This window comes from Malaclemys terrapin, chromosome 1 (genome assembly GCF_027887155.1).
Source record: "Malaclemys terrapin pileata isolate rMalTer1 chromosome 1, rMalTer1.hap1, whole genome shotgun sequence".
Classification (NCBI taxonomy): Eukaryota; Metazoa; Chordata; order Testudines; family Emydidae; genus Malaclemys; species Malaclemys terrapin.
The window spans coordinates 304,698,614-304,724,710 of record NC_071505.1 but is presented as its reverse complement, the minus strand read 5'-3'; the positions used below and the strand labels follow the sequence as shown (position 1 = coordinate 304,724,710).

Below are 26,097 nucleotides of genomic sequence, written 5' to 3'. Positions count from 1 at the left end.
CCTAGCTGTACAGGGATCCCCTCTATAAGCAATACATATCACGTGGTGGCACTCTTGTCCCATTAGAATTAACCAAATGATCCATGTTTTTGGTGCTTTAAATATAAAGATTCCTCTGTGATTTCAGCTTCTGCCTGCTCAATAATCACACACGATATAAACCTTATCTTGTACTAAGTACATGCTCCCAGGAAAAGTTAACTTACAAACACAGCAGTTGTTGTGTTTACACCTTTCTTACATTATGATGGTAATTGTAATGAGTTCATTATTGCAATATCCACAAAGATGTGAGGACGCAGTAGGAGAGGCTGCAACAAAAATATTAAAAACATTGTGGTGGTGGTGTCTCAGCACACATGCAAAGTGCAGGGTCCATTACTGAGGGTTGCCAACTTTCTGACTGCAGAAAACTGAACACCTTTGCCCCGCCCCTGCCCCTGCCCCAAGTCCTGCCCATGCTCACTCCATCCCCCCTCCCTCCATCGCTTGCTCTCCCCCACCCTCGCTTACTTCCTCATTTCCACAGGGCGGGGGGGTGGGGCCTGGGATGAGGGTTTTGGGGTGCAGGAGGGGGCTCTGGGCTGGGGGGGTGGAGGCGAGGGGTTCGGCATGTTTGAGGGGGCTTCGGGCTGGGGCAGGGATTTGGAGTGCAGGGGGGGTTGAGGGCTCCGACTGAGGGCTCCGACTGAGGGTGCTCCGACTGAGGGTGGGGCGTGCAGGAGGGGGCTCCTGGCTGGGGACAAGAGGTTCAGAGTGCATCTGGGGGCTCAGGTCTGGGGCAGGAGGTTGGGGGCTCTGGGAGGGAGTTTGGGTGCACGAGGAGGCTCAGGGTTGGGGTGAGTGAGTGGGTTTGGGGTAGGCTCCAGGTGGAGCTTTCCTGAGGCAGCCCCCAAATGTGGCAACATGTCCTACGGCTCCTAGGTGCAGGGGCTGCCAGGGAGGGGCTGCATGCTGCCTTCATCCACAGATGCGGCCCCCGCAGTTCCCGACCAATGGGAGCTATGGAGCCAGGGCTCGGGGCATGGGCAGCGCATGGAGCCCCTGTGGCAGCCCCTGTGCCTAGGAGTCAAAGGATGTCACCACTTCCAGGAGCTGCATGGAGCCAGGGGAGCAGGCAGGGAGACTGCCTTCGCCCCTCTACACCGTCAACCAGACTTAACGATCAGGTCAGCGGTGCTGACTGGAGCTGCCAGAGTCCCTTTTCAACTGGGCATTCCAGTCAAAAACCAGACACCTGGCAACCCTACCATTACCTGACCAAGAAACATCCAAAAACCAGATGGCAGTTACTAGATATGTTCTGTATTTGTTTCCGAAGCTATAAAGGATGTTTTCATTGTAGGCAAGCCACTTGACAGGTCACTCTGTGTTTATTCACCTTACAGCTGAGCTAATCAGACCTCAAGAAGGGGAAATGTTATAAACATATCTGCTGAAGATAGCTCTGTGACATCAGTGGGTGATCAATACAAGACTATGCACGTTGGCTGAGAGGTGGTTTTGTTGACAACACTGAGAAATGTTTTGAAAAGGGGGAGGATGCTGAGGTTCTTATGAAGATCTGCAGAAGCCAGGCATATGTGCTACATATTATGGCCACATTATAGAATCAGAGAAATGATAGAAATGTACGGCTGGAAAGGACCTAAAGAAGTCACCGACTCCAGCCCCCTGCACTGAGGCAGGACCAAGTAAACCTAGACCATCCCTGACAAATATTTGTCCAACCTGTTCTTAGAAACCTTCAATGATGGAGATTCCACAACCTCCTTGGAAACCTATTCCAGGTTTTAACTACTCTTATAGTTAGTTTTTCCTAATATCTACCCGAAATCTCTCTTACTGCAGATTAAGCCAATTAGTTTTTCTCCCACCTTCCATGAACATACAGAAGAATTGTTCACAGTTCTCTTTAACAGCTTTTAACATATTTGAAGAATATTAACAGGTCCCCCTCAATCTCCTTTTCTCAAGACTAAACATTCCCACCTTTCCTCCTAGATCAGGTTCTTTTATAATTTTTGTTGCTCTCCTCTGGATTCTCTCCAGTTTGTCCACGTTTCCTAAAGTGTGGTGTCCAGAATTGGACACAGAACTCTAGCTTAGGCCTCACTAATGCAGAGTAGAGTGAGACAATTACCTCCCGTGTCCTACATACGACACCCGTTGATACATCCCAGAATATTAGCCTTTTTCTTAGCTGCAACATACTGTTGATTCTCATTCAATCTGTGATTTACTATAACCCCCACATCTATTTCAGCAGTACTAACACCTAGCCAGTTATGCGCCATTTTTTAGTTGTGCATTTGATTTTTCTTAAGTGAAGTACTTTGCACATGTCTTTACAGAATTTCATCTTGTTGATTTCAAACCAATTCTCTAATTTGTCAAGGTCATTTTGAATTCTAATCCTGTCCTCCGAAGTGCTTGCAACTCCTCCCATCTTGCTGTCATCCACAAATTTTATAAACATATGTTCCACTCTGCTATCCAACTCATTAATGAAAATATTGAATAGTACTGGATCCAGGACTGAGCTCTGTGGGATCCTACTGGCCCCACCCTCCCAGTTTGACAGCAAACAATTGATAACTATTCTTTGAGTACAGTCTTTCAACCAGTTGTGCGCCCATCTTACAGTAATTTCATCTAGACAGTATTTCACTAGTTTGCTTATGAGAATGTCACATGGAACTGTGATAAAAGCCGCAGATATATCATGTTTACTTCTTCCCCTCATCCAACAGGTCAGTAACCCTGGCAAAGAAGGAAATTATAATGGTTGGTATGATTTGTTCTTGACAAACCCTTATAATTTTATTATCCTCTAGGTGCTTACAAATTGATTTTTAAATTTATTTTTTAAATTGACAGTATTCCTTTAAGAGTCAAACCTCAAAACCTTTTCTTTTTCATAAAAAAAAAAAGATACTGAGAGATTTTGACATTCTTTTTTATTTCAGGTGTTCTGGAAGTTCAATACTCAGTTAACAATATTAGATTTCATGGACAGTAAATGTACTCAGATTCCTATTCTTTATCAATAGGAAAAAAAAATCACATTTCTATTAAACGTTTGGGTAAATCTTTCTTTAAATTAAATTAAATGTGGCCTGTTCTAATGTCACTAGTATTTTATGCAAAATTATGCTGCACTAATGTTTCAAACAATGTGAAATACCAACCCCCTTATTATTTTATATAGTGTTCATGTTGGCAGAAGTACAGTACATTTTCTCCCAAGGAAAAACAATATTAAGCAAAATGAAAGTATCAGTTTTGCCAATGGTGCAGTAATAATTTTAGAAATACTGATGTGCTAGAGCTGCTTATTCAATTTTGTTTACTGGTTTTACATTGGAGCCTGGGGGGAAATTGCAGGTAGTTTAGATCACAAAGCAGCAATTCCTTAGCAGGCGTTCTGGTCAGGAGCTCATACATAAGAAAATACTGGCAAGGGGGAAAGGTGGGGGAGGGCAGAAGATGAGAGATGCCCAAGTCAGAGAAACTGTATTAAATTGTTTTTCAATCTGAAGCATGTGTGTATGTGGGGGGGGAAGGACTAATCCGAATCGTTGATTTGTTTGTTTGACAAACATATTCAATCTAAGCTTTCTAATGTGATAGCCTCACCACTCTTCCACCCAGTGTTCTTTCATTTTTTCCACTTTACCTGCCGTGTGTCAAGGTAATTTTTGTCCTCCTCTATTCATTCCCACACATCACAGAGAAGCTTTCATCCACTCCTGTGATTGACAAAAGTTGTGCTAGTGGTAAGTAGAACTTTCTCTCTTCCCTTCTGGTTTTTTTATGTGTAACTATTTTGCAGTGCCATCAGACTATGCCATAAACTATCAATTTGTCCTTTCACCTCCCCCCCCAACTGCCTTTTCCACTGTTAGTCTTCACCTTTACTGCTTTTAATTTCCTCCTCTCCTCCTGTGTGTTATTACTCCTTTTCATAGCCCAAACCACTCCCTCTTCATACTTTATCCCCTCTTTCCACTCCCCTCCCTGTTACATATGTCCTCTTGCTTTCCGCCTCCCTCTCTAGTTCACCACACCACATTCATTCCCTTCTGGGCTCCTCACCCCTCCCACACTTGTTCTGACACCATTTATCTATGAGTGCTGGTCATTCAGTGCTACTTGACCACTCTCCTCCTGCAGCACCTCTGAAACATGCTCCACTCCCCACCTCTGCCTCTCAGAGACACCAAGTAACTGAGCACCAGTTTAAGGAATGGCATGATTGTGAGCTGTGCACCACAACACTACTGGCAGCAGAGCAATCTGATGCTTCCCCATGGAAGTCCTAAAGCACTGCTGAGCCACACTGTTCCTATATCCTCCAAATAACAGACAAATTTATGAAACCCATCAATGCCTCAAAGAAAACTGAAATTCTATTTTAAAAACACGAGCATTGTTAATCGGCTTTTGTTGCCCATTCCCCACATGAAATCAATCTTCTGTTAGTGCTATTATGATCATTTCCAGAGCAACAAATAGAGATGCTACCAATAAGACTATGGCTTCAAGTGGGGAATAAGTAGTAGCTAATTAATTCTGAAGGAAAAACCCAGCAATTAAAACTAGGGAAGTAAAACACAAAAATGTGTTATACCAGTAAAAGAATTATTTTTAATTAGGTTATTTTCAAAGTTTTCCATGAGTCATCATGAGGTTCTTTAGACAATAGAGGCAAAAGGAGCATCATTGATGGTAATATAAATAACTAAATATCAATGTTTGTAGAGGCCCCAATCAAAAGTCAATTGAAGTTAAGGGGACTGTCTCCATTGACTTCAATGGGATTTAGATCAGCCCCAATAACAAAAAATCAAAGATGACTTCTACTTATTTCTATAGTCAGAAATAAGTCTATATCAATGTAGCCTAAAGGAGATGGCAAGCATGGATTCAAGACAGAGTAAATATGAACAAGAAAAGGTTAAGTATTTGTGGAACAAGGAATAGGGAGGAGAGACTGATGAAGACTTGCTCCATTTAGTATCATGAGGAGGCAACGGATAAAAACAATTAGTAACAGGAATAGGAGAAAACAGAAGTAGGCAGAAGTAGAAAGAATAAATTATCTAACTTGCCACAAACACAAGACTTATAAAGGGACACCAGCAGTGAAGTCAGATACCCAGCTCTGCAAAAGCATGGTTACCATCAAGCCATTATCTTTTTATGCATGTAGCAAATATTTCAGTGTTCCAGTAGTGAATTAGATCTAGGAGTCTGAAGCTCACAGTTTATGTAGACAACAGACCCCTCTCCTTCCTTTGATTTGTAAACACAGAAATCCTTCACTGGAAATCTTTTTGCTATTTTTGCTTCAGACTAAATATTGGCCAAAGCAATCTCCTTTATTTTCAGTCTCTCTGTCCCACAGAAGGATAAGTAAAGGAAGCATAAATATCAAGTGACTTCTGAAAGTGGCCATTTGACAATCAAAAATTATTACAATTTTTTTTATTTCAAAACCAGAATGGGTGGCTATGTGGATATAAAGCCTAAGGATTATTGAGGGCCATGGATTAAGCACCAAATTCTTCACTGAATACTTCTTCCAGGTTATTCCTTACATTTATAACACTTGATTGTAAACTGAGGTCCTTCCATGATGGTGCCAAGATTGACAAATTTCTGTAATATAAAAGAAGAGAGTCTGCTGAAGTATCATAATAACCAGTCACTGCAGATTTAAAAAATACTAACCGTTGTAAACATTGTTTCAATATTGCCACAACCCACCCTATGGCTAAAAGAAAGTATTAAAGGATAATTTTTCACCTCCAGTCCCTGATAAAGGGATCTATTTCCTTCTCAGTTTTAGCAGTTTGATTTTGAAGGATGTACAAAGAGGGATTTTGAAGGCTTAGAAAAGAAATGAAGTGGAGAGTATAAAAGGTGGGAAAACTGAAAAGATTATAGAGGAAGGGAAGATAGGAAGACGATGTCAGAGATAGAGAAAGGCAAGGAGCTAGACATCATGAAGAATCAAAAACAAGAAAAGGAATAAAGGATAACAATACTTAAAATGAATTTAAAATTCCACCAATATTACTTCAATCATAGCTAGGCTTCAGAAACTAATTTCAATTTTTTTTTCCTCTGTAAAATTTATATGGAACCTGATTGTCATCTATAAAAAAATCTGAGGAATTCTGTGGAAGATATCAGCATAATTTGATCTACAATTTCTTAAGCTCTTCTAAGTAGATACAAGCCTATTCTATATAACTCTTGTGTCTCCTATCAATTATTCCCTCTCTTTTTGAAGTCAAATGTGAGGCTGGGCTCTATTGGTAAACATTGTACAAGGGAGTTCTTGCTCCAGATTTGTCCTATCTCTGATATATTTAAACAAATAATTGTATTTTAACGAAGGGGGTAGTATTCTCCTTCATTTGAGCTTTAGTTCTAGCATAAAATGTCTAATAGTCTAAGGGTACGTCTACACTACCCGACGGATCGGCAGGTAGTGATCGATCTATCGGGGATCGATCGATCCATCCCGATCACTCTGCCATTGACTCCTGTACTCCACTGTAGCGAGAGGCGGAAGCGGAGTCAACGAGGGAGCAGCGGCAGTCAACCCTGTGCCGTGAGGACGCGAGGTAGGTTGACCTAAGATACGTCGACTTCAGCTACGCTATTCTCGTAGCTGAAGTTGCATATCTTAGGTCGATCCCCCCCCCAGGCCTTAAGATCTATTTTGTTTTGTGTAGAGGTTTTGCGTTTAATGATGAGAAGAGATTGTTTATGGATAGCTCTCTGTGCTCATAAAGGCACTGACTATCCACGTGTCTATTGTATTAGCATACCTTTCTCTGCAGATTGTTAGAGTTTTCTCTTATGCTGAATAATAATAGAGTGTAAATTAAAGGTTATACCAACATGGGAAAGATTCAGTAAACTAGAAATGTAATTTTGCGGATATCTGTATACTCACTACATCACACAGTTCTTCCAAGATAATACAGTAAAAGCTGTTTTATCCAGCATGTTGGGGAAATGGGGGATGCCAGTAAGTGAAAAATGCCAGTTAACTAAGAGGGAGGGAGTTTGGGTGCGGGAGGGGACTCGGAGCAGTGGGTTGGGGCACAGGAGAGAGTGTGGGGTACCGGATCCAGCTGGCGCTCACCTTGGGTGGATCCCACAAGTGGAGACCTGTTCCATCAGCTCCAAGGCGGAGGCACAACAGGCAGCTCTGTGCGCTGCCTCCACTGACAGGCACTGCCCCCGCAGCTCCCATTGGCTGTGGTTCCCCGCCAATGGGAGCTGCGGAGCTAGCACTTGGGGCAGGGCAGCGCGCGGAGCCGTCTGCTACACCTCCACGTAAGAGCAGCCGGGACATGTTGCTGCTTGCAGGGAGCCACCCAAGATGAGTGCCCCCTGTATCCGGCACTCCGCACCCCTCCTGCACCCCAGCCCCCTGCCAGTCCCACGCCAACTGGACTATAAACCAGAATTTCAATGAAGATCAGAAATGCCAGTTTATAGAGCTTTCTGGTTGGTGAAATGCCAGATAAAATAACTTTTACTATATGTATTTAATAGATTATACTTCCCACTAAAGTTAGAGAACTGGGCACATAATATTTTAGTCACCTGTCCAAAAAAAATCATTAAGTTTTCATTATCATTGTGATAAAATGTGAGCTGGGCCCAGACCTGAAGAAGAGCTTTGTGTAAGCTCGAAAGTTTGTCTCTCACCACCCTGTCTCTTAATATCCTGTGACCAACACCGCTATAACAACTCTGCAAATTAGATTATCCCTGAGAGGTATTTGTCTCATCTGTTGTCAAAAACTTCCAACGACAGTGATTTCAAAACCTCCCTTGGTGCTTAACTATCTTTACAGTTGGAAACTTTTGTTCTAATATCTAACCTAAATCTCCATTCCTGCAGATTAAGCCCTTTAATTCTTGTCCTACCTTCTGTGGACATGGAGAACAATTAATCACAGTCCTCTTTATAACAGCCCCCTTGCTAGATGTAACTCATTTTGTGCTTTAGCATTTATGATTTTGTCTCTACATGTTTGCTCTGTTCTTTTGTATTCAATCCTTAGCAATTTGTCCACATTTCCATAAGCTACTTGGTCTTCACTTTTAAGGATCTTCACGCCTTTCCCTTCCCTACCTATCTTCTTTCATTCGCAATCAAGATGTTGTACCCTGCCGCTGATTGGAGTATGATCCTGGCCTCTTTCCCCATTTGTTCAAATTTTCAAATAAGCACTTCTGTGCTTTCTTCTATGCTGCCCCTCACACTTGGGCAGAAAATTAACTCATTATCCTCATTCAGAACTCTGCTTAAAACTCTCTGCGTCTATGATGCCTGCAAAAAAGTTGGACAACGGTTAGGTTGCTGGTGTGCATCCGAAGAAGTGGGCTGTAGTCCACGAAAGCTGATGCTCTAATAAATTTGTTAGTCTCTAAGGTGCCACAAGTACTCCTGTTCTTTTTGTGGATACAGACTAACACGGCTGCTACTCTGAAACCTGTCATTAAACTTATGTTACTTATTTGTGTATTTTGTATGTACAAGTATGTCTGTGTTTATGAAGGTATGTGTGAACATTATGAGCATGGGGAGAAAAAACTTTCCAAGCTCCAAAAAAAACCCACTTTGGTTTAAATAGAAGTCCTAAAATGTAATGGATGTCATTATAATGACAGAGTAAATTTGGGGTGTGATATTCCAAATGTAACTAAGGCGGTTATTTTTTACAATTCAATGCCTCTCTTGTAATGCTGTACATCCTATCTATCAGACTGTATGTGGATGGATGTTCAGTAAGTTCTTAGTTGAAATACCTTCAAATTGACTCAGAATGGAGTAAACGTTATTTAATCAACCTCTTTGGGGTTTTTAAAATTATGCATATATAAATATAGACAGTGACAAATCCAACACACGATCATGTCATCAAATGGTGAAAGGAGGAGTCTAATAACATTTGAGTTGTTGGTGATTGGGTTATTTTTCATTCTGACATTTTGAACTCAATAGTGTGAAAGATCTGCTTTTAAAAATGCATAATCAGGTATAATTACTTATAAGTTAAGTTATAATTACTTAAACATACGAGGGGGGAGGGATAGCTCAGTGGTTTGAGCATTGACCTGCTAAACCCAGGGTTGTGAGTTCAATCCTTGAGGGGGCCACTTAGGGAGCTGGGGCAAAAAATCAGTACTTGGTCCCGCTACTGAAGGCAGGGGGCTGGACTCAATGACCTTTCAAGGTCCCTTCCAGTTCTAGGAGATAAGATATCTCCATTAATTAATTATTAATTATGTGAGAGTATTGAATATGTGTGAGATATGCAGGGATGTGTGAGAACTAGCTCTGAGAGGCTCACAGGAGCCTGTTGCTAAAATTTTGCCATCAGTTTGAAGGGAGGTTGGGGTAATCTCTCTCCCTCTCAAGAAATCACACATTTCCCACCTCCCCAATGGATGCTAATAAAGTAACCCAGTCAGAAGTGATATTCCGGAGGCTTTTAAAAAATACTCTAAAGACCAAATATAAAAATCTTGAAATGGACCAGATTTTACCAAATGTCAGGTATTTTAAAAATAAATGTCACAGAAGAGAAGACTCCTGGGAATTTCCACTGTAACCTCTTTAAATTACACAAGTTGAACACAGTGCTAATGCTGCTATCATAGTCAGTATATTTTTGAGAAACAAGTTATATATATTTATGCTCTAATAAATTTGTTAGCCTATACGTTTAATGGTTAAGATATCAGCCAGTGTCCTGTCCTACAAAACGTGTTTGATATTTTCCTAGATGATATTTCTCAAATAATTACTAGGAATAGTTAGAATTAAAAGGATTGGAGAAATGAAGCTTCTAACCTCTGGATCATGAGACACAGTATATGTGCTGTTCATTAGCACCATTTAATGATAGGTAGAGGTTGTTGGGATTTTTTTGACAAAACATTTTTCATCTGAAAATATGTTGAAACATATGAGTTTCAATTAAACTTTTATCAGGAAGGTTTCTCAGGTCCAGGATGGAATTTCTGGTCAAAAGGAGAAAGTGAGATTTCCCCACCCAAAATAGCCAATAGGTTGGTGGTTAGGGCATTCACCTGAAATGTGTGAGATCCTCTGCTCTGCCTGGAAAGAACTTTTAACCTGGATCGCCCATATCCCAGGAGAGTGCCCTAACCACCAGGCTATAGCTATTCTGGGATGGGTCTCTCTCAGTCTTTCCTGTTGGAGCTGTTCCACTTTGTATAAATAATTAAATATTTACTTATAGTAAAGTCATAGGTGCTTACAAACAGGATGAGCTGTTAGTATTTTAAAAATCATTTTATCAAAAATGAATGCAATAATCTTTGTTTTTCAGCTGTTTAGACCAGCATTATCCACAAGAATGATAGTTTTATAAAATGTTACCTTTATCTTCATGTTGACTTTTTCTGTTTAAGATGACATTCAAGATTGGTTGATACGTTATACAAGTGCTTATTGTCTGGATAAGTCACAGAGTTCTCTTCTACTACATCTTGATATAGGTTTGTTTCCGGATGTGTTTCATAAGATTCTTGACTCTTTTGGCAATCTTTATTTGTATCCTCCAGTATATTGGCACCAACTAAAAAAACATGATTGCAATTTGCCAAATGACACCCAAAGTATAATTTATATAGTTTGTCATTTGTATTTATGTCAAGATTATTTACAGAACAAGATTATTGCCCTAGAAAACTACAAATGTTACCAATTTTACACATAAAATATTTAATCTATTTTGTTGGATTTTTCAGTGTGCCCTGACAATTACATACATTCCCTACCGGTCTGAATCTCTCTTGCCTCTCCAGCAAATTAACTTCCAAGCCAAGAGCTACAGGGTATGTCTATACTGCAATTTAACACCTGTGGTTGGCATGTGTCAGCTGAATTGGGTTCAAAGAGCTCTGGCTAAGGGGCTGTTTAACTGAGGTGTAGAAGTTTGGCCTCAGGCTGGAATTCAGGCTCTGGGACCCCATGAGTGGGGAGGATTGCAGAGCCTGAGCCCAAACATCTACACAGCCCCTTATACCGAGCCCTGTGAACCCAAATCAGCTGACACAGGCCAGATTCGGGTGTTTAATTGCAGTGTAGACATACCCTCAGCCTTTCCCACAGGATCTGTCCCCAACTTCAGACACCAACTTGTCTGTCATTCTCCAGGGAACAATTATATCATGCATTTCCAACAATTTTAGAAGGCCTTATGCCAACTTGTGCAATTATATTAAACAACAAAAGCTGTTCCCTAGATGTGATTATTCTCCTCTGGTATAGTATTTTAGAACACATATATACAGTATATGAAGTACCATGCATTACCAGACTCTGCTGCAGCAGATACCTTTAGAGAAAGGCTGCCAGCAGGGTATTCTCCAGCTGCCTTCAGAGACCTTATGGGCTAGAGTGAGAGAATAGATGCAGTTGGTGATTACAGAGGGAGGCTGCTGGAAGCCAGCTCTCCCACTGAAGACAGCAGAATTGCGGGATGGATGCTTTTGATGCTCTCAATCCCCACAGTAGTAGGACATTGAGTGGAAGCCAGTGGTGACCCACCCATCCTAAGAAATCAAAATCAGAGTGTGAGGCAACTGGAAACATGCTCCTACCGTCTGAACACTACAGGATTCCTTCACCTAACACCAAACTTTTGATGTTTCTCATCAAGCCTCTTTCCTCTGCAGCCTAGGAGCCTGATCCATTGAGGTGTTGATAACTTTCAATACCCACTGAATTCAATGAGAGTTGATGACCCTCAACACTTCACAGATAAAATCTAAGACAACATGTTTTTCACTTTGCAGCCCGATCTATAGATTATGTATTAATTCTATTGATTACTTTAAGAATTCCCAATGATCACTTTGAGGGTTGACAGGTTCTTGTCCCAATATCAGGCCCAGTATTATTAAAATTACTATATAGTTCGGAACCCCAGCGTGCACAATTGCAACACTCACAGTATCAGAATTCTTCTATATTTCCAAATAGTTTATTAATACATTTAGCAAAGTCACAAACACTCTAACTCTCAGATAGAGAGACTACAGAATGTACATCTGAGCATCCATATACTCACACCATCCCTTGCAGGACGACCTGAAATGTTAACCATTATCTTCCTCATCACCATCACCTTCCTCCTCACCACTAGTGGCCATCATTCTGGTCCCTTCTAAGGGCTACAGCTCTCCCTCTCCTACTGCCCAAAGACTGGCATGCAACTTCTATAATACATTACGCTGATGCCACTATATCTAATGCATAGTCAGTAGGGGATTTTTCCCCTTTTCCTTATATGTATTTCCTCATCCTACTAATGTTGAGGTGTCCTCTTTCTATAGGTTAGTATACTGATACATGTAACAACAATTTCAACTCATGATCATATCTGCCATCGCTTGCTTAAGCAGATTTGGGGTTATTACTTCCATGTTCCTTGTGGTAGCACTTACTGGAACATTCTACCTCCTACCATTGAGCAAGCTATTCTTAGTTCCTAAAATCTAAAGGTAACCGTTGATCTATGCCAAGGGTTACAGCCTACTTAACCACACTTATGCAAGCTTATGCTTCAGTTAATGTATTACAGGATATAGGATACTGTAGGCTTCTTCCATTAGAGCTGAATATAATGAAAGCAGCTAAATATAATTAAGGCAAGGCAGTGAATATAGTAAAGGCAAGCCTATGCACTACAACTTTAAGCTCCATCTGAATTGGATTCAAGTAAACTCAAAGTAAAATTATTTGATTCATTTAATAAGAAAAACTGTTAAGGTGGAGAATTTCAAATCACAAATCAGGAAATTCAAAATTGTGTCCCACAGCAGCTGTAACTCTGCCACATTGTATGTATGCTGTATATGGAGGCATACATTTAATACCATACACTACAATACGAAATCCTGCACTTGCACAAGAAGTAGTTACAGATACTATGGACACAGTAACTTTCAACTTACTTACTTCTACATTTGTACGGGGAGATTTTGGCAAACCAGTAAAGTGCCTAAAACCACTATGGCTTATTGTTAAAAAGCAACCTAGTCAGCAAGCTGTAAATTGGCCATTCAGCAATCTCAGCTTGACCAAGGCAGGAGGGGAGGGGGTTTTGGGGTGCCACAGAAAGGGCAGCTTGACTCCGCATCCTTCCTGATAAGAATTGTGTTGAAGTTGCTGATACATGCGTTTCAAAAGAGTAGGATATGTCCCAGGAATGTCTATTGAGGTCTCAAGGCTGCAAGTTCTGGAAAACCCACACCTGGTTAATCAATAATCAGAAGGAGCCTCTTGCTTGCCCAGTGGAACTGTTTGCTTGACAAGTTTTCTTTAAGGGACATGTCATTGTATTACTACTGTATAAATAAGTGGGAAAAGCTTGAGATAGGTGGGACTCTCCTGTGGGGGACTCTTCGGGACTGGTCTCTCCCTCTGGATGCATCTTGTGTTCCCCACCAGCAAACGGGCTGCGGCTGTGCCACTCGAGAGCCACACGCAGCTTTGGTAATTATCAAGGGTTGGGGGTGTTTTACTAATCTTGTTGCGGACGTATGTAAGTGCTTGAGACTAAGTAAAGGTTTAGCTTTAAGTGAAAGCACTCTTGTGTTGTCCTGTTTGTGCCAACCATCTATCGGTCGGATGGCCATGTCTCCCCTGTTTTATTTCCTGATGCCTCCTCGCACATAGTAAAAGTTACCAAGAGCTTTGGGTTGAAATAACCCCGGGTAACACATTAACTGATTGTTGCACTGAATAAATAACGTTTACAATCATTTTGTTATGCTTACCAGCCAAAGAATTCCCATTCTGTAATCCATTCTTTTTCTGTTTCCTCTAAAAACAAATAAAATAAGCAATAATAAAGGAGAGAAGAAGAAAAAGGAAATATATATGATGGTCTGGGGGGTTGGGTAATCAGTGTACAGAACAAAGTCCACATTACATTACATAAGTTTTTAAACTGTATTTACAAGGCTTTTGTCCTTTTCATCACATTATCCTGTATTATCTCCTAAAAACTGCCACCATAAAACAACAGCCCTAGTAATAGGCTATCCTTTCATTGAGAAGTGACAAAAGAAAGGTTAAGAAATATAAAAATTATTTCAGAAATATGATTCAGTCCAACTATTGACTAAACTACTCTGGTATAAACAGTATATAAATATGTAATATTGAAATATGAAACTATGCTTACATTCAGACCTTTAGAAGATCTACTTACAGCTCTGCATTGTCCTACTTTGTCAATAATGGGGTATTTCCTAACATGTGAAATTATAAGCTAGATCTAGGTTCACTTGGTTCTGCCTCCTTGAGGTCCCTTCCAGCCTACGTTTCTATGATTCTAAGCTCATTCACCTCCTCCCCTCAACACACTTAGGGTGATTTCTTCTTATCTATCCCCACAAGGGAGGAAGGTTTGAAGAAAGGCTCTTTTTTTCTCTTCACCAACAGAGGGGAGTGGCACTGAGCTGGGTCTCGGAATAGAGTGCATTGATAGAGTATAAAACAATTACAGTTTCTGACCAGACAAAATAAGCTAAATCCCAGTCAGCCACTCAGAGCATTTTTGCTAGAATTGATGGGTAAGGAACTGCAGATACCAGAGGGCGGAGTCTGCTTAGAAGGTGGTAGAAGAACAGGAGGAGGAAAAGGAAAATGGAGGACAGTATCTGCAGGGTAAAAAGAAGGACCCTGAGCAATAGGGAAAGGTTTTATTTTTGTTGACTGGTTCATATATTTTTCTGCTCTGTCCACCTAAACCCTCAACCCTGCTATAAGGTTAGAGCTCTCCCTTGCACAGGGCTTGCAGGACAGGACCTATATAATGCTCTTCCTTCACTGTTTGTATTCACTTATATAAAACATGGATCTATCAGCAAGAAATACTCTTTCTCCACATGAACTGAATGCAGAAGCACAATGATGGGCGGGGGGTAACAGGAGGGGCATAGATGCTAACACAAATTCACAGTCTCCCCTGGTCTCTCCAGGGGAAGGGGAGATCCCAGCTGGTCCTGTGGGAGGGGAGGGGAGGGCAGGGACATGGGGTGGCAGCTTCTCCTGTGGCTCTGGCTCCCAGCACCCCCTCGACCCAGCTCTCTGCTTCCCAGAACCCCAGGATGCCATCTCCTCACACCGTCTCTTCCACTTATGGTCTCACACTGGAAGGAGAGATGGTGGCTCAGTGAGGACATGGCAGGTGACCTGGGCCCACTTCTTCGGAAAATTCTGATTGCACCCTAGAGTAAATGGTGCCTCTTTACTCCTAAAATACAGGAAAGCCTTGCAGAGAACTAAAACCCATACCTCCACAGATGTCTTCCATAGTAAATGGATCATCTTTGATGTTTTCCAGTCAAGAGGAACTATGTAATCATCCGGCAATAAAGACACTGAAAAAGAACAAGACATTTTCATGGCATTATATTTTGTCAGGTTTCATGCATATCTGAAGGAGATACTGCGAGCTCAAACAAAGCCCAGAATTTAGGTTTTATACAAATAAGCTTCTACAGAACCTAAGACCAATTAAAAAAAAAATCTATATTTTTGTTTAATGCCAATGTAAAGATATTTTTTAAACCAAAGATTTTCCTGCAGTATTTACACACCCAAAAATTGTTGCTTTGTCCAAGCACATGGGAACTGGAAAGTGAAATTTACTAGGAAAATCACTAAAAACAAAAGTGAAACTTCATTCTCTAAATTGAGTAAAATGCAAAAAGTAAACAAACATCTTAAACGAAAAGTGAATATAGTTTTTAAAATTTTATCAGTTTTAACCATTTATAATAAGAGGATATTTTAACATAGTATATGGAAATTGTTCTATAAATATGTCATATTTTTAACCTGACAGAGTTCCTCAATGATTAAAGTTGAAAAGAAATGCTTTGTAGAAAAACAGTGTAAAATGTTTATGGAATATATGTTCTATGTGTTAACTGTAAATAAGTGACAAATAAATTTGTTAACTAAAAAGCTATTTACCTTCCCATAGAACAACTAACAACATTTATAGTACCTTTCATTTAGGACTATTCCTAAATGCTTTATGAAACCATTCACCCACAAATTCATTGTAGTTGCCTTAAAATACGCAGCAGTACATAACAGTTTAGGACAAGCAATGAGGAAAAATATCTATGACTGAAATTGAAGCAGACATTAAAAAAGAAATAATATTGATACTCAAATCAGAATATGGCTAGGAAAGTGGAATTAACACCTATAATTCTGAGAAAAATGCTATGGGTTCTTTAATGATCACAAGTGGCCAGTACCTCAGGCTATGGCTACACTACAGCTTAAGTTGACATAAGTTATGTCACTCACAGGTGTGAATTAGCCACCTTCCTGAGCAACATAACTTATGCCAATTTAAGCACCGGTGTGGCCAGCACTATGTTGGCAAAAGAGCTTCTCCCACCAACATAGCTGCCGCCACTCGTGGGGTTGGGGCACTGAAATAGGGGGGCCCAGAGGGCCATGGCCCTCCTACTTGCCGGCCCATCCACTTTTTGCCACAGGCCCCGCCCCTACCCCTCCTCTTCCACCTGAGGCCCCGGCCAGGCTGGCAGCTGGAGCCTGGCTGGGGACTCCGGGTAGCACGGGGTGCTGTGCCGCGGACCCTCCAGCAGCCGGGGTGTCTCCACCCCCACTAGGTCCCCCACCCAGGGCAGATGGAGGGTGCATGGCTCTTACCATGGCTGGGCTGTGGCTCCAAGGCCCCATCCCCTGGCCAGAGTCAGGTCAGGTCAAAGCTGCACGGGCAGCCGTGGGGAGCTGCAGACCCTCCTGGCCTGGCGGGGGACCTGTGGGGCACGGACATGGGCCAGGGCCTGCTCTTGGCCCCCCCCCAGGTAGGTGGAGGACCTGCGGCTCTTGGCCCGCTCCAGCTTCCAGCTTGTCCAGGGACGGGGCCTTGGGCAGAAGGGGCAGGGCCATCCCCCCCACTTTTCGGAAGGTTCCACCACCCTCTGTCATGGGGACTGGAGTAATTAAGCCGACAGGAGAGCTCTCTCCCATCAGGTTAGAACAGCTACATAGAGAACTTAAGCGGCGTACCTGCACTGGTGCAGTTGTTAATGTTTTCATTAAGGAGAGACTACAATTAGAGAGTTAGAAGGTTCACAAGTAGCTCGCTAAACAGGGGCCTAAGTGACATCAATTCTGTGAAGATTTAGGCTTGGTCTACACTAAACCCCCAAATCGAACTAAGGTACGCAACTTCAGCTACGTGAATAACGTAGCTGAAGTCGACATACCTTAGTTCGAACTTACCGCCGTCCAGACGCGGCAGGCAGGCTCCCCCGTCGACTCCGCGTACTCCTCGCGGCGAGCAGGATTACCGGAGTCGACGGGGAGCACTTCTGAGTTCGATTTATCGCGTCCAGACTAGACGCGATAAATCGAACCCAGAAGTTCGATTGCCTGCCGCCGAACCAGCGCGGTAAGTATAGACAAGCCCTTATAGAGCCCTGCAAATCTGTGGATATCTGCTTTATGTCCACAGACCATTTTTTCTGATCATGGATTGGATGAGAATATAAATTCTGAATCTGCGCAGGGCTCTAAAGATTTATGCACACTCAAATATAGACATGTGAATAGTCCCATTGTAAAATTAACCATGTGCCTAAGTCTGAAGAATTATAGCTTAAGCAGTTCATTCTTTTTTTATCTTTCTGAAAGTATTTACACTACATGAGTTAATATACATTAAATGACACTAGAATATGAAAATTCAAGCTCTGTTTGTTCATTTACCTTCTAACCATGACATCTGAAGGTGTGGACTGCATGATTAAAAGAATATGTTCAGTACTAGAAAATATACTTTATGGTTTTTAATTTCAATTTCAAATTAAATTTGATTAGGGGTAAAATTTTCATACTGCTGAAGTGATTTAAGAGAGTAGGTCTATTTGAAAGTCAGTGGGATTAAGCCTCCAAAATGCCTATGGCACATTTGAACATGTAATGTAGGTGCTTTTGAAAATTTTACCCTATAACTTTAGATTATTAGTAAAGGGATACTACTGTATTACGAAGGTGAAACAAACATTTACCAGCAAAGAAATACAAATCCAAATAGCACGTGTTTTCATGCAGTTTCTAAATGACAGGTTAAAAATTCACTCAGTATGATGTATTTGTGCAGCTGAAATTGCAACACAGCTACAAGGACATCATTCCTTGGATTTAAAGTTAGTAAATACTCAGCATTACGCAAGATCATGCAATGAGGGTAAACTGCTAACAAAAGAAAACAATGATCATTGCATAATAGATAATCTACAGAGCTGAAAAGCAAAATCTTGGTGCAAAGTACCATTTGCAAGACACTAAGTGAATGCCATCAAAAGTATCTATATTGGCAAGCAGTGATCAGCTACAGTATATTATCACATTTGTACAATTGCTAGTTGCAATAAGAAACTGAGACTTATATCATTAGGCACTGTTAAAAATAAATAATAATAAATAATAATATTACCCAGTGGAAATCCAGGAGAACCAAAAAGGTCTACAAGTTGAAATGCAAATCCCAATGATAAGGGAAGACCCAAAAAATTGGATTTAGAATTTAAAGTATCTTGATTAGCTTCAATTTGTGAGGACTGTGATGGCTTACTTTCATCTGTTTTGTACATATCTTCACCACAGCTTTCAAATACATGAGGGTATGTAGGACAGTCAGATGTTACTTTAACAGAACACAAAATATCTGGTTGACTATTTGTAAGCTCTAAAGAGAACTGTTCTCTCTCACCCTCTTTTTTATCAAGTATTTTTTCTTGTTTAAAAGTTGTAATTTGTTCCTTACTTGTTGAAGAAACTATACAATAACTAGAGGGAAATTTCTGAGCTGGAGAAGAAACAGCTTTCTTTGAAAGACACAGAGATTGTCCCAACTGACTACTATGTAAGAGAGATCCCACACCATGGTTAAGTGAAGAATCTGTCACATCATTATTAGAAGGTGCTAGATGTTCTTGAAATTCAAGGTTTTGTTCACTCTTCTTTCCATTGTCCTTATTTGAAATTCTCTCTTGTTCTGTTTTCAAAACATTTTCTGATAGGTTATCATCCATTAATAGAACATCCTTCAGTCCCTCCTTTGTACTAACAGCAATCTGCCTTGGTAGATGAAAGTTTGGTGCCAAGTTGAAAATCCTTTTGCATCTTCCTTTCTTCTTTGATGGAACTGGTGTACCTACATTGCTTGGAACATTGACTTCAGTTAAGCAGTTTGTGACAGTGACTCCCGACTCTATAAATGAATTATGATGTACTTTGTCAGTCAGTGATGACTGTAGACCACCATGTGTTACACTGCCACACTCTTCAATTAATGTTTGCAGACTGGTTTCTTTTTCTAATTCTTCATTAGATTCACGAGTTTGTTCTACTGTGCTGTCAGGATAGGTCTCTTTAGGCCGCCTCACTCTTTTTGGTCTTTGCTCGCATATGAATTTATGGGTCCTCTCAGGCCAAGAATAAGAACCCGATCGATCAGAGCCAAGCTGGAATTGTATATCAGTTAAATCAATTGAAAAAAAAGCCCAAGGATTTTTCTCATACCTTTTTGATGTCTGTCTGTCTTTCATGGCTTTATCAGGCAAGACAACACAAATTTCAGATGTTTTCAAATCATGCTGGAGAGACAGGGTTTCTTTTTTTCCGTTACTCACATTTAACAATTTACTTTCTAGATCAGGTTCACATGCAATTTGATCTGATGTAAGTTCATCTTGATTGTTTAACATCATAGAACTATTTTCTTTACTGTTATATTCTGTGTCTAGAACAGAACTGTGATCATCTGTATCTGAGGAATTGCTCTCATTTACCATAAGGTTTTTATTTTGGTTATGATCAACCACCTGATCATCAAATGTGTGTTCAAATTCAATTAAGTTTTTATTAGGAGCAGATGTCAAATTTATTAGAAATGTACCGTCATCTTCTGTAAACAAGTCACTTTTCATTGGACTAGCTAGTGTTGCTGAAGTCTCAGACACAGCAATAGGTAAACTTCCTGTTTGATGCTTTGTAGATTTTGGGCTTTCATTACAATCACCATTGGAACGATCTTCACAACCTTCATCTCCTGGATCTCCATTAAATGTAAATACTGATTTTCTGTTTTCTTCTTCTGAATCTTCCTCTTCACTGTCTGACGTTTCCTGGTCATCAGGAATTAGATGACAAGGGACTCCATCTGATTTTTTCTCTGTGATTTTAATATTATCATGCTTCATTTTTCTGTTTCTTTTTCGCTTTTTCCTCTGTTTAGCTTTGCTCAGTCTGTGCCCAGGTTTCTTCTTAATGTCTGTTTCCCTAAATGTAGAATAAAAAACTAAATATGAAAAAAAATCCATAGCAGTAATAACCTACTCATAATATGCAGCTTTAGGAAAAAATATTTATTTAACTATTTGGGTAATCAAGTTTTGATCCCTTCACTACTGAAATTTTTGTTTTTTTAAATCCTGATACTTCATTTAAAAAGTACCATTTCTGTATATTTCAGAAACATGATGTAAATGTATCTTACAATTCACAAAGCATCTTTAAACTGTTTAACATACATACACTGAATTTTAGTTTGAATCTCATTTCAAGAACTTCCAACTTAAAACAAAGTAGTAGGTAAAGCAGCATTTTCAGGCATCTTTCAAAATTATGAATGATTGATCCCCACTAGTCATTCAGCATCTAGGGTTTGCCCATGTTCTGTAATTTTGTGAAGTTCCACCTTGTGCAATATTCAGAATGGTGGAAAATGGGTGGAGAGTAAAATGATCTGTTTTCCTTCTGTTAGAATATCCCACTGATATCAGAGTGTTCGTCTATTGGACAAAATAGATTAGATGGACTCAATAATTCAGAAGATGCGAACTATAAAAAACTCCTGATTGACATACAAGTTTAATAATTATTACCGTTCCCTCAGACCTACAGCTCAAGGCACCATGTTTAGCATGTGTACACATACAGTTTATCAGGGGAGTATAGTACCTCTAATTACTTATTTATTTAATTTGGAACAAAGTGGTACCTCATGACTGTCAGAAGGGAAGGCTTATTTAGGCCTTCCGGAAGCCTGCTGTGGATTTTAAGATTCTGTTCTGATAATGTTCAATAGTTTAAGCATAAATAGAACTGTATGTGTAACAAATTGCAGAATACTTATGTTTATTGCTGCACATGTGTAAGAAATTGCAGAGTAATCATGTTCATGAGAACAAGAAGAGATAAACTAATTAAAAAGCTTGAAACCTGTACTGATGGGGAAGGAGAGTTAACATGGAAATGAGAATAATATATATGTATAAGAAAAGATAACAAAAAATTATAAATAAGTTTGTGTAACAAAGGAAGGTTGAAGCTGTAGAGTCTGGTGCTGGAGGTGACTGATGAGATTGTTCTAATAAGCTTCCTACTTATAAGTAACTGATCACTACTTGCTGAGTGTTTTGCCTTAATAAATATTTGTTAGACCCATCTGTTGAGTAAGTGAACCTCAATCCAATGACCTAAGTCTACTAAAGACAAATTAATTTAGTAGTAGGCAATTGTGTAAGATTACTTATGAATCTCAGGTCTATACATCTGAATTGTTGGGTTGCACTTCTCAACAAGATTAACAGGCAGCAGTACAAATAAAATGGCAACTAAACTTTTTGGCATCACACGTCCCAATTACAGGTTTCTAACCAAACTAAGTCCTAAATAAAGAAAATGAAGATAACTAGGGAAACCTATTACAGGAATTTAATATAGTCTATAGATATACTTTTATTTATAGAGAAAAAACAATGAAGGGAAGGTAATTCCAAATAAACAAATCTAAGAGATTGATGACCTATATAGGTAAAATAGGTTTCTTTTTGTACCTTCATGTACACCAGAACAGACTGATACAATTTGAGAAGTGATTCTATAGAAATAAAAAATAAGGGAAAAGTTGACACCATCAGTAAAGTACCACATTCATACCTCGAGGCCACATCCATAGAGATTTGGTTTATCAGAACAGAATCTTAAAATCCACAGCAGGCTTCTGGAAGGCCTAAATATGCCTTCCCTTCTGACAGTCATGAGGTACCACTTTGTTCCAAATTAAATAAGTAAGTAATTAGAGGTACTATACTCCCCTGATAAATTATATGTGTACACATGCTAAACATGGTACCTTGAGCAGTAGGTCTGAGGGAATGGAAATAATTATTAAACTTGTATGTCAATCAGGATTTTTTATAGTTAGTAGCTTCTGAATTATTGAGTCCATCTGGAAAAGTATTGTTATTTATCTTGTACAGTAACTGGAATTTTTCAAGATGTTTGGTCCCTATGTGGATTCCTCTTGAGATGTGCACATAGTCCATGTGTCTGAGACCAGAAGATTTTTGTTAGCATGACCATAGAACCATAGAATATGAAGGTTGGAAGGGACCTCAGTTGGTCATCTAGTCCAACCCCCTGCTCCATTGATCCATGCCTGCACCCTTCGCCTCCTTGTGTTCTGAGCAGAGGGCATCAGTGGCACTGTGCACTGACAACTTCTCCAGTTCTTTCTCTATAGTGAATTACCAGAAGGATCCACAGCAGAGGGGAAGGAGGGTGGGTAGTGGAATATACATAGGGACTACACATCTCAAAGAACTCTAGTAATTGCACAAGAGAAGTAACCGTACTTTCTTTGAGTGATGGTCCCTATGTGTATTCCACTTGAGGTGGCTTACATACAGTATTAATTGAAAAGGGGAGTTGGGGTGAGGAACCGCTACCACAGATTGGAAGACTGCTCTGCCAAAGGCTGCATCTGCTGTAGAGGCTTGTACTAGTGTGTAATGTCTCACAAAGGTGTGCACAGGGTCCCATCCCGCTGCTTTACAGATTTCCACAAGAGGGACACTTCAAAGCAAAACTACTGACATAGCGTGGGTTCTGGTCGAGTGGGCCCTCACATTTGTGGGGGAGAGGTCGCAGTTAGTTCATCGCAAAGCAAGATTAAGCCTGAAATCCCTTTGCAAAGTTTCTGTGAGGAGACTGCCCCCCCACTTGTGCATTTGGCAAAGGAGACAAACAGTTTAGGGCAGAGGTTCTCAAACAGGGGGTCGGGACCCCTCAGGGTTCATGAGGTTCTTACATGGGGGATCGCAAGCTGTCAGCCTCCACCCCAAACCGTGCTTTGCCTCCAGCATTTATAATGGTGTTAAATATATAAACAAGTGTTTTTACTTTATAAAGGGGGGTCGTACTCAGAGGTTTGCTATGTGAAATGGGTCACCAGTACAAAAGTTTGAGAGCCACTGGTTTAGGGGATTTCCTGAAGGGTTTTGTCCTTTTGTAGGTGTAATGTCAGGACTCAACAAACATCCAAAGAGCATAGCTGCTTTTGCAGTCTGGTGGCATGTGGCTTCACATAGAAGACAGGTGAGTGGATTACCTTGTTCAGATGGAATTCTGAGATTACTCTGGGGAAGAATTTAGGCTATAACCTCAAGGAAACCTTGTCCTTCTGGAAGACCATATAGGGCAGATACACCATAATGACCCACTGCTCACCTACTTTTCTTGCTGAGGTAATTGCACCCAGAAAGGTAACCTTTGTAGCTAGATAAGCAAAGGAAAATGGAGCTAATGGTTCAAATGGAACATTCATTAATGCTATTAGGGCTAAACTGAGATTCCATACTGGGGTAGGTTTCAGTACCAGAAGAAAGTTTCTGACAAGTCCCTTCAGAAACAGTTCTGTAGGAGGATGGGCAAAGACCAAATGTCTGTCCACTGGAGGGTGAAAGGCACAAGTTACTCTCAAGTGCACTTGCAAGGAGATGTTAGATAGTCTCAATGTTTTTAGAGAAAGGAAGTAGTCCAGAACAGTAGGGACATAAAGCATCCTCTGATGGTTTATATTGATTCTGGCACAAGGTAGAAAATCTTTTTCATTTAGCTGTATAGCATTTTCTCATGGAGTCTTTTCGGCTATAACTAAGAATGGATTGTACTATCTCTGAGCATGATCATTCGGTGTTTGTCATCCATCATAATAACCTGTTAAAGGGAGAGATACTGAGTTCGGGTGGAGGATCTTGCCTTTCTCCTGGGTCAAAAGGTCTGGGAAGAGCTGAATGCAGAGGAACGGGTGTGAGGCCATCTGGAGAAGGCTGGTGAACGAAAACTGTCTTGACCACTGAGGAAAAACTAAGATCACCAATGCTTTGTCCTGTATGATTTTACTCAGGATTCAACGTAAGAGAGGGATGAGTGGGAATGCATACATCAGTGTTTCTGGTCATTGTACTAGAAACACGTCCCTTCTGGAGTTGAGGCCCCTAGCCACTCTGGAGCAATATGCCAGCTTTTCTTGTTTTCTTGGGATGCAAAGAGATCCCACAATGGGAATCCCCACTGTTGGAATACACTCTTTAGACTAGGGTATAGAATCTCCGTATATGTGGATGTGGTGGGGGGGACGGACACAAAAGTCCCATCAAAAAGATTTCTTGATGGGAGGCTGGGGCTAGCAGGATAATGAAGAAGGAACATTCTGTTCACTATACTGTATTCTTTGGTGTTTTCTAGGAGGTTTGAAAGCTCTTTCATGGTAGAATGACTGAGGAGATGGTTATTGCATGTAAGATTGAGCCTTAGGATATATATCCTCCTTGGTGCTGGAATGCAGATACCCAGAGTACAAAGAGTTGCTCTTGAGTCTTTGAGGATATGTAACAATTCCTCAGTTTTCTCACTGAATAGGTTATTTCCCATGAAAGGCAGATCCTCTGTAGTGGACTGAACTTCTTTTGAAAATCTGGAGGATTGGTGTCACAAAGCCCATCTCATAACTATGGGTGTTGCCATCAAACAGGGAGGCTGTACCTGCTGCGTCCACTGAAGCCAGGAAGGGCCAATCTAGCTAGCAATTTACCTTCATCAATGATTGTTTGGAACTGAAATCTATCCTTTTGAGGTAGTTTGTTAGTGAATTCAGAGAGCTTATTGTAATTAATAAAATCATACTTAGACATCATAGAATATCAGGGTTGGAAGGGACCTCAGGAGGTCATCTAGTTCAACCTCCTGCTCAAAGCAGGACCAGCCCCCAACTAAATCATCCCAGCCAGAGCTTTGTCAAGCCTGACCTTAAAAACCTCTACGGAAGGAGATTCCACCACCTCCCTAGGTAACCCATTCCAGTGCTTCACCACCTTCCTAGTGAAAAAGTTTTTCCTAATATCCAACCTAAACCTCTCCCGCTGCAACTTGAGACCATTACTCCTTGTTCTGTCATCTGCTACCACTGAAAACAGTCTAGATCTATCCTCTTTGGAACCCCCTTTCAGGTAGTTGAAAGCAGCTATAAAATCCCACCTCATTCTTCTCTTCTGCAGACTAAACAATCCCAGTTCCCTCAGCCTCTCCTCATAAATCATGTGCTCCAGCCCCCTAACCATTTTTGTTGCCCTCCGCTGGACTCTTTCCAATTTTTCTACATCCTTCTTGTAGAGTTGGGCCCAAAACTGGACACAGTACTCCAGATGAGGCCTCACCAATGTTGAATAGAAGGGAATGATCTCATCCCTCGATCTGCTGGCAATGCCCCTACTTATACAGCCCAAAATGCTGTTAGCCTTCTTGGAAACAAAGGCACACTGTTGACTCATATCCAGCTTCTCGTCCACTGTAACCCCTAGGTCCTTTTCTGCAGAACTGCTGCCTAGCCGTTCGGTCCCTAGTCTGTAGCAGTGCATGGGATTCTTCCGTCCTAGTGCAGGACTCTGCGCTTGTCCTTGTTGAACCTCATCAGATTTCTTTTGGCCCAATCCTCTAATTTGTCTAGGTCCCTCTGTATCCTATCCCTACCCTCCAGCGTATCTACCACTCCTCCCAGTTTAGTGTCATCAATGCTTAGTCATTCACTATGTAGAACTACAAACTTGCAGATGTGAAATTCATTCTTCCAAAGAGGGCTACACATTTGGTCTTGGGTGTAGATCCAGCTTGGCTGC

At 40.8% G+C, this 26,097-nt stretch overlaps 1 protein-coding gene across 5 annotated transcripts in view; it reads right to left on the bottom strand.

The window, feature by feature from the left end:
• Positions 1–2,942: 2,942 nt before the first annotated feature.
• Positions 2,943–26,097, bottom strand: part of N4BP2L2 (NEDD4 binding protein 2 like 2) — a 102,215-nt gene continuing 79,060 nt past the window's right edge. For 4 of the 5 annotated variants that reach the window (XM_054015329.1, XM_054015331.1, XM_054015330.1 and 1 more), the window contains 5 exons: positions 18,570–20,416; positions 15,377–15,462; positions 13,852–13,897; positions 10,445–10,643; positions 2,943–5,664 (listed from right to left, as the gene is read on the bottom strand). In XM_054015329.1, the coding sequence (XP_053871304.1) occupies positions 10,453–10,643; positions 13,852–13,897; positions 15,377–15,462; positions 18,570–20,416 (2,170 nt within the window). In that variant the 3' untranslated portion in view covers positions 2,943–5,664; positions 10,445–10,452. Of the gene's footprint in view, positions 5,665–10,444; positions 10,644–13,851; positions 13,898–15,376; positions 15,463–18,569; positions 20,417–26,097 lie in introns of those variants that run through there. The other variant, XR_008443502.1, reaches the window with a different exon arrangement.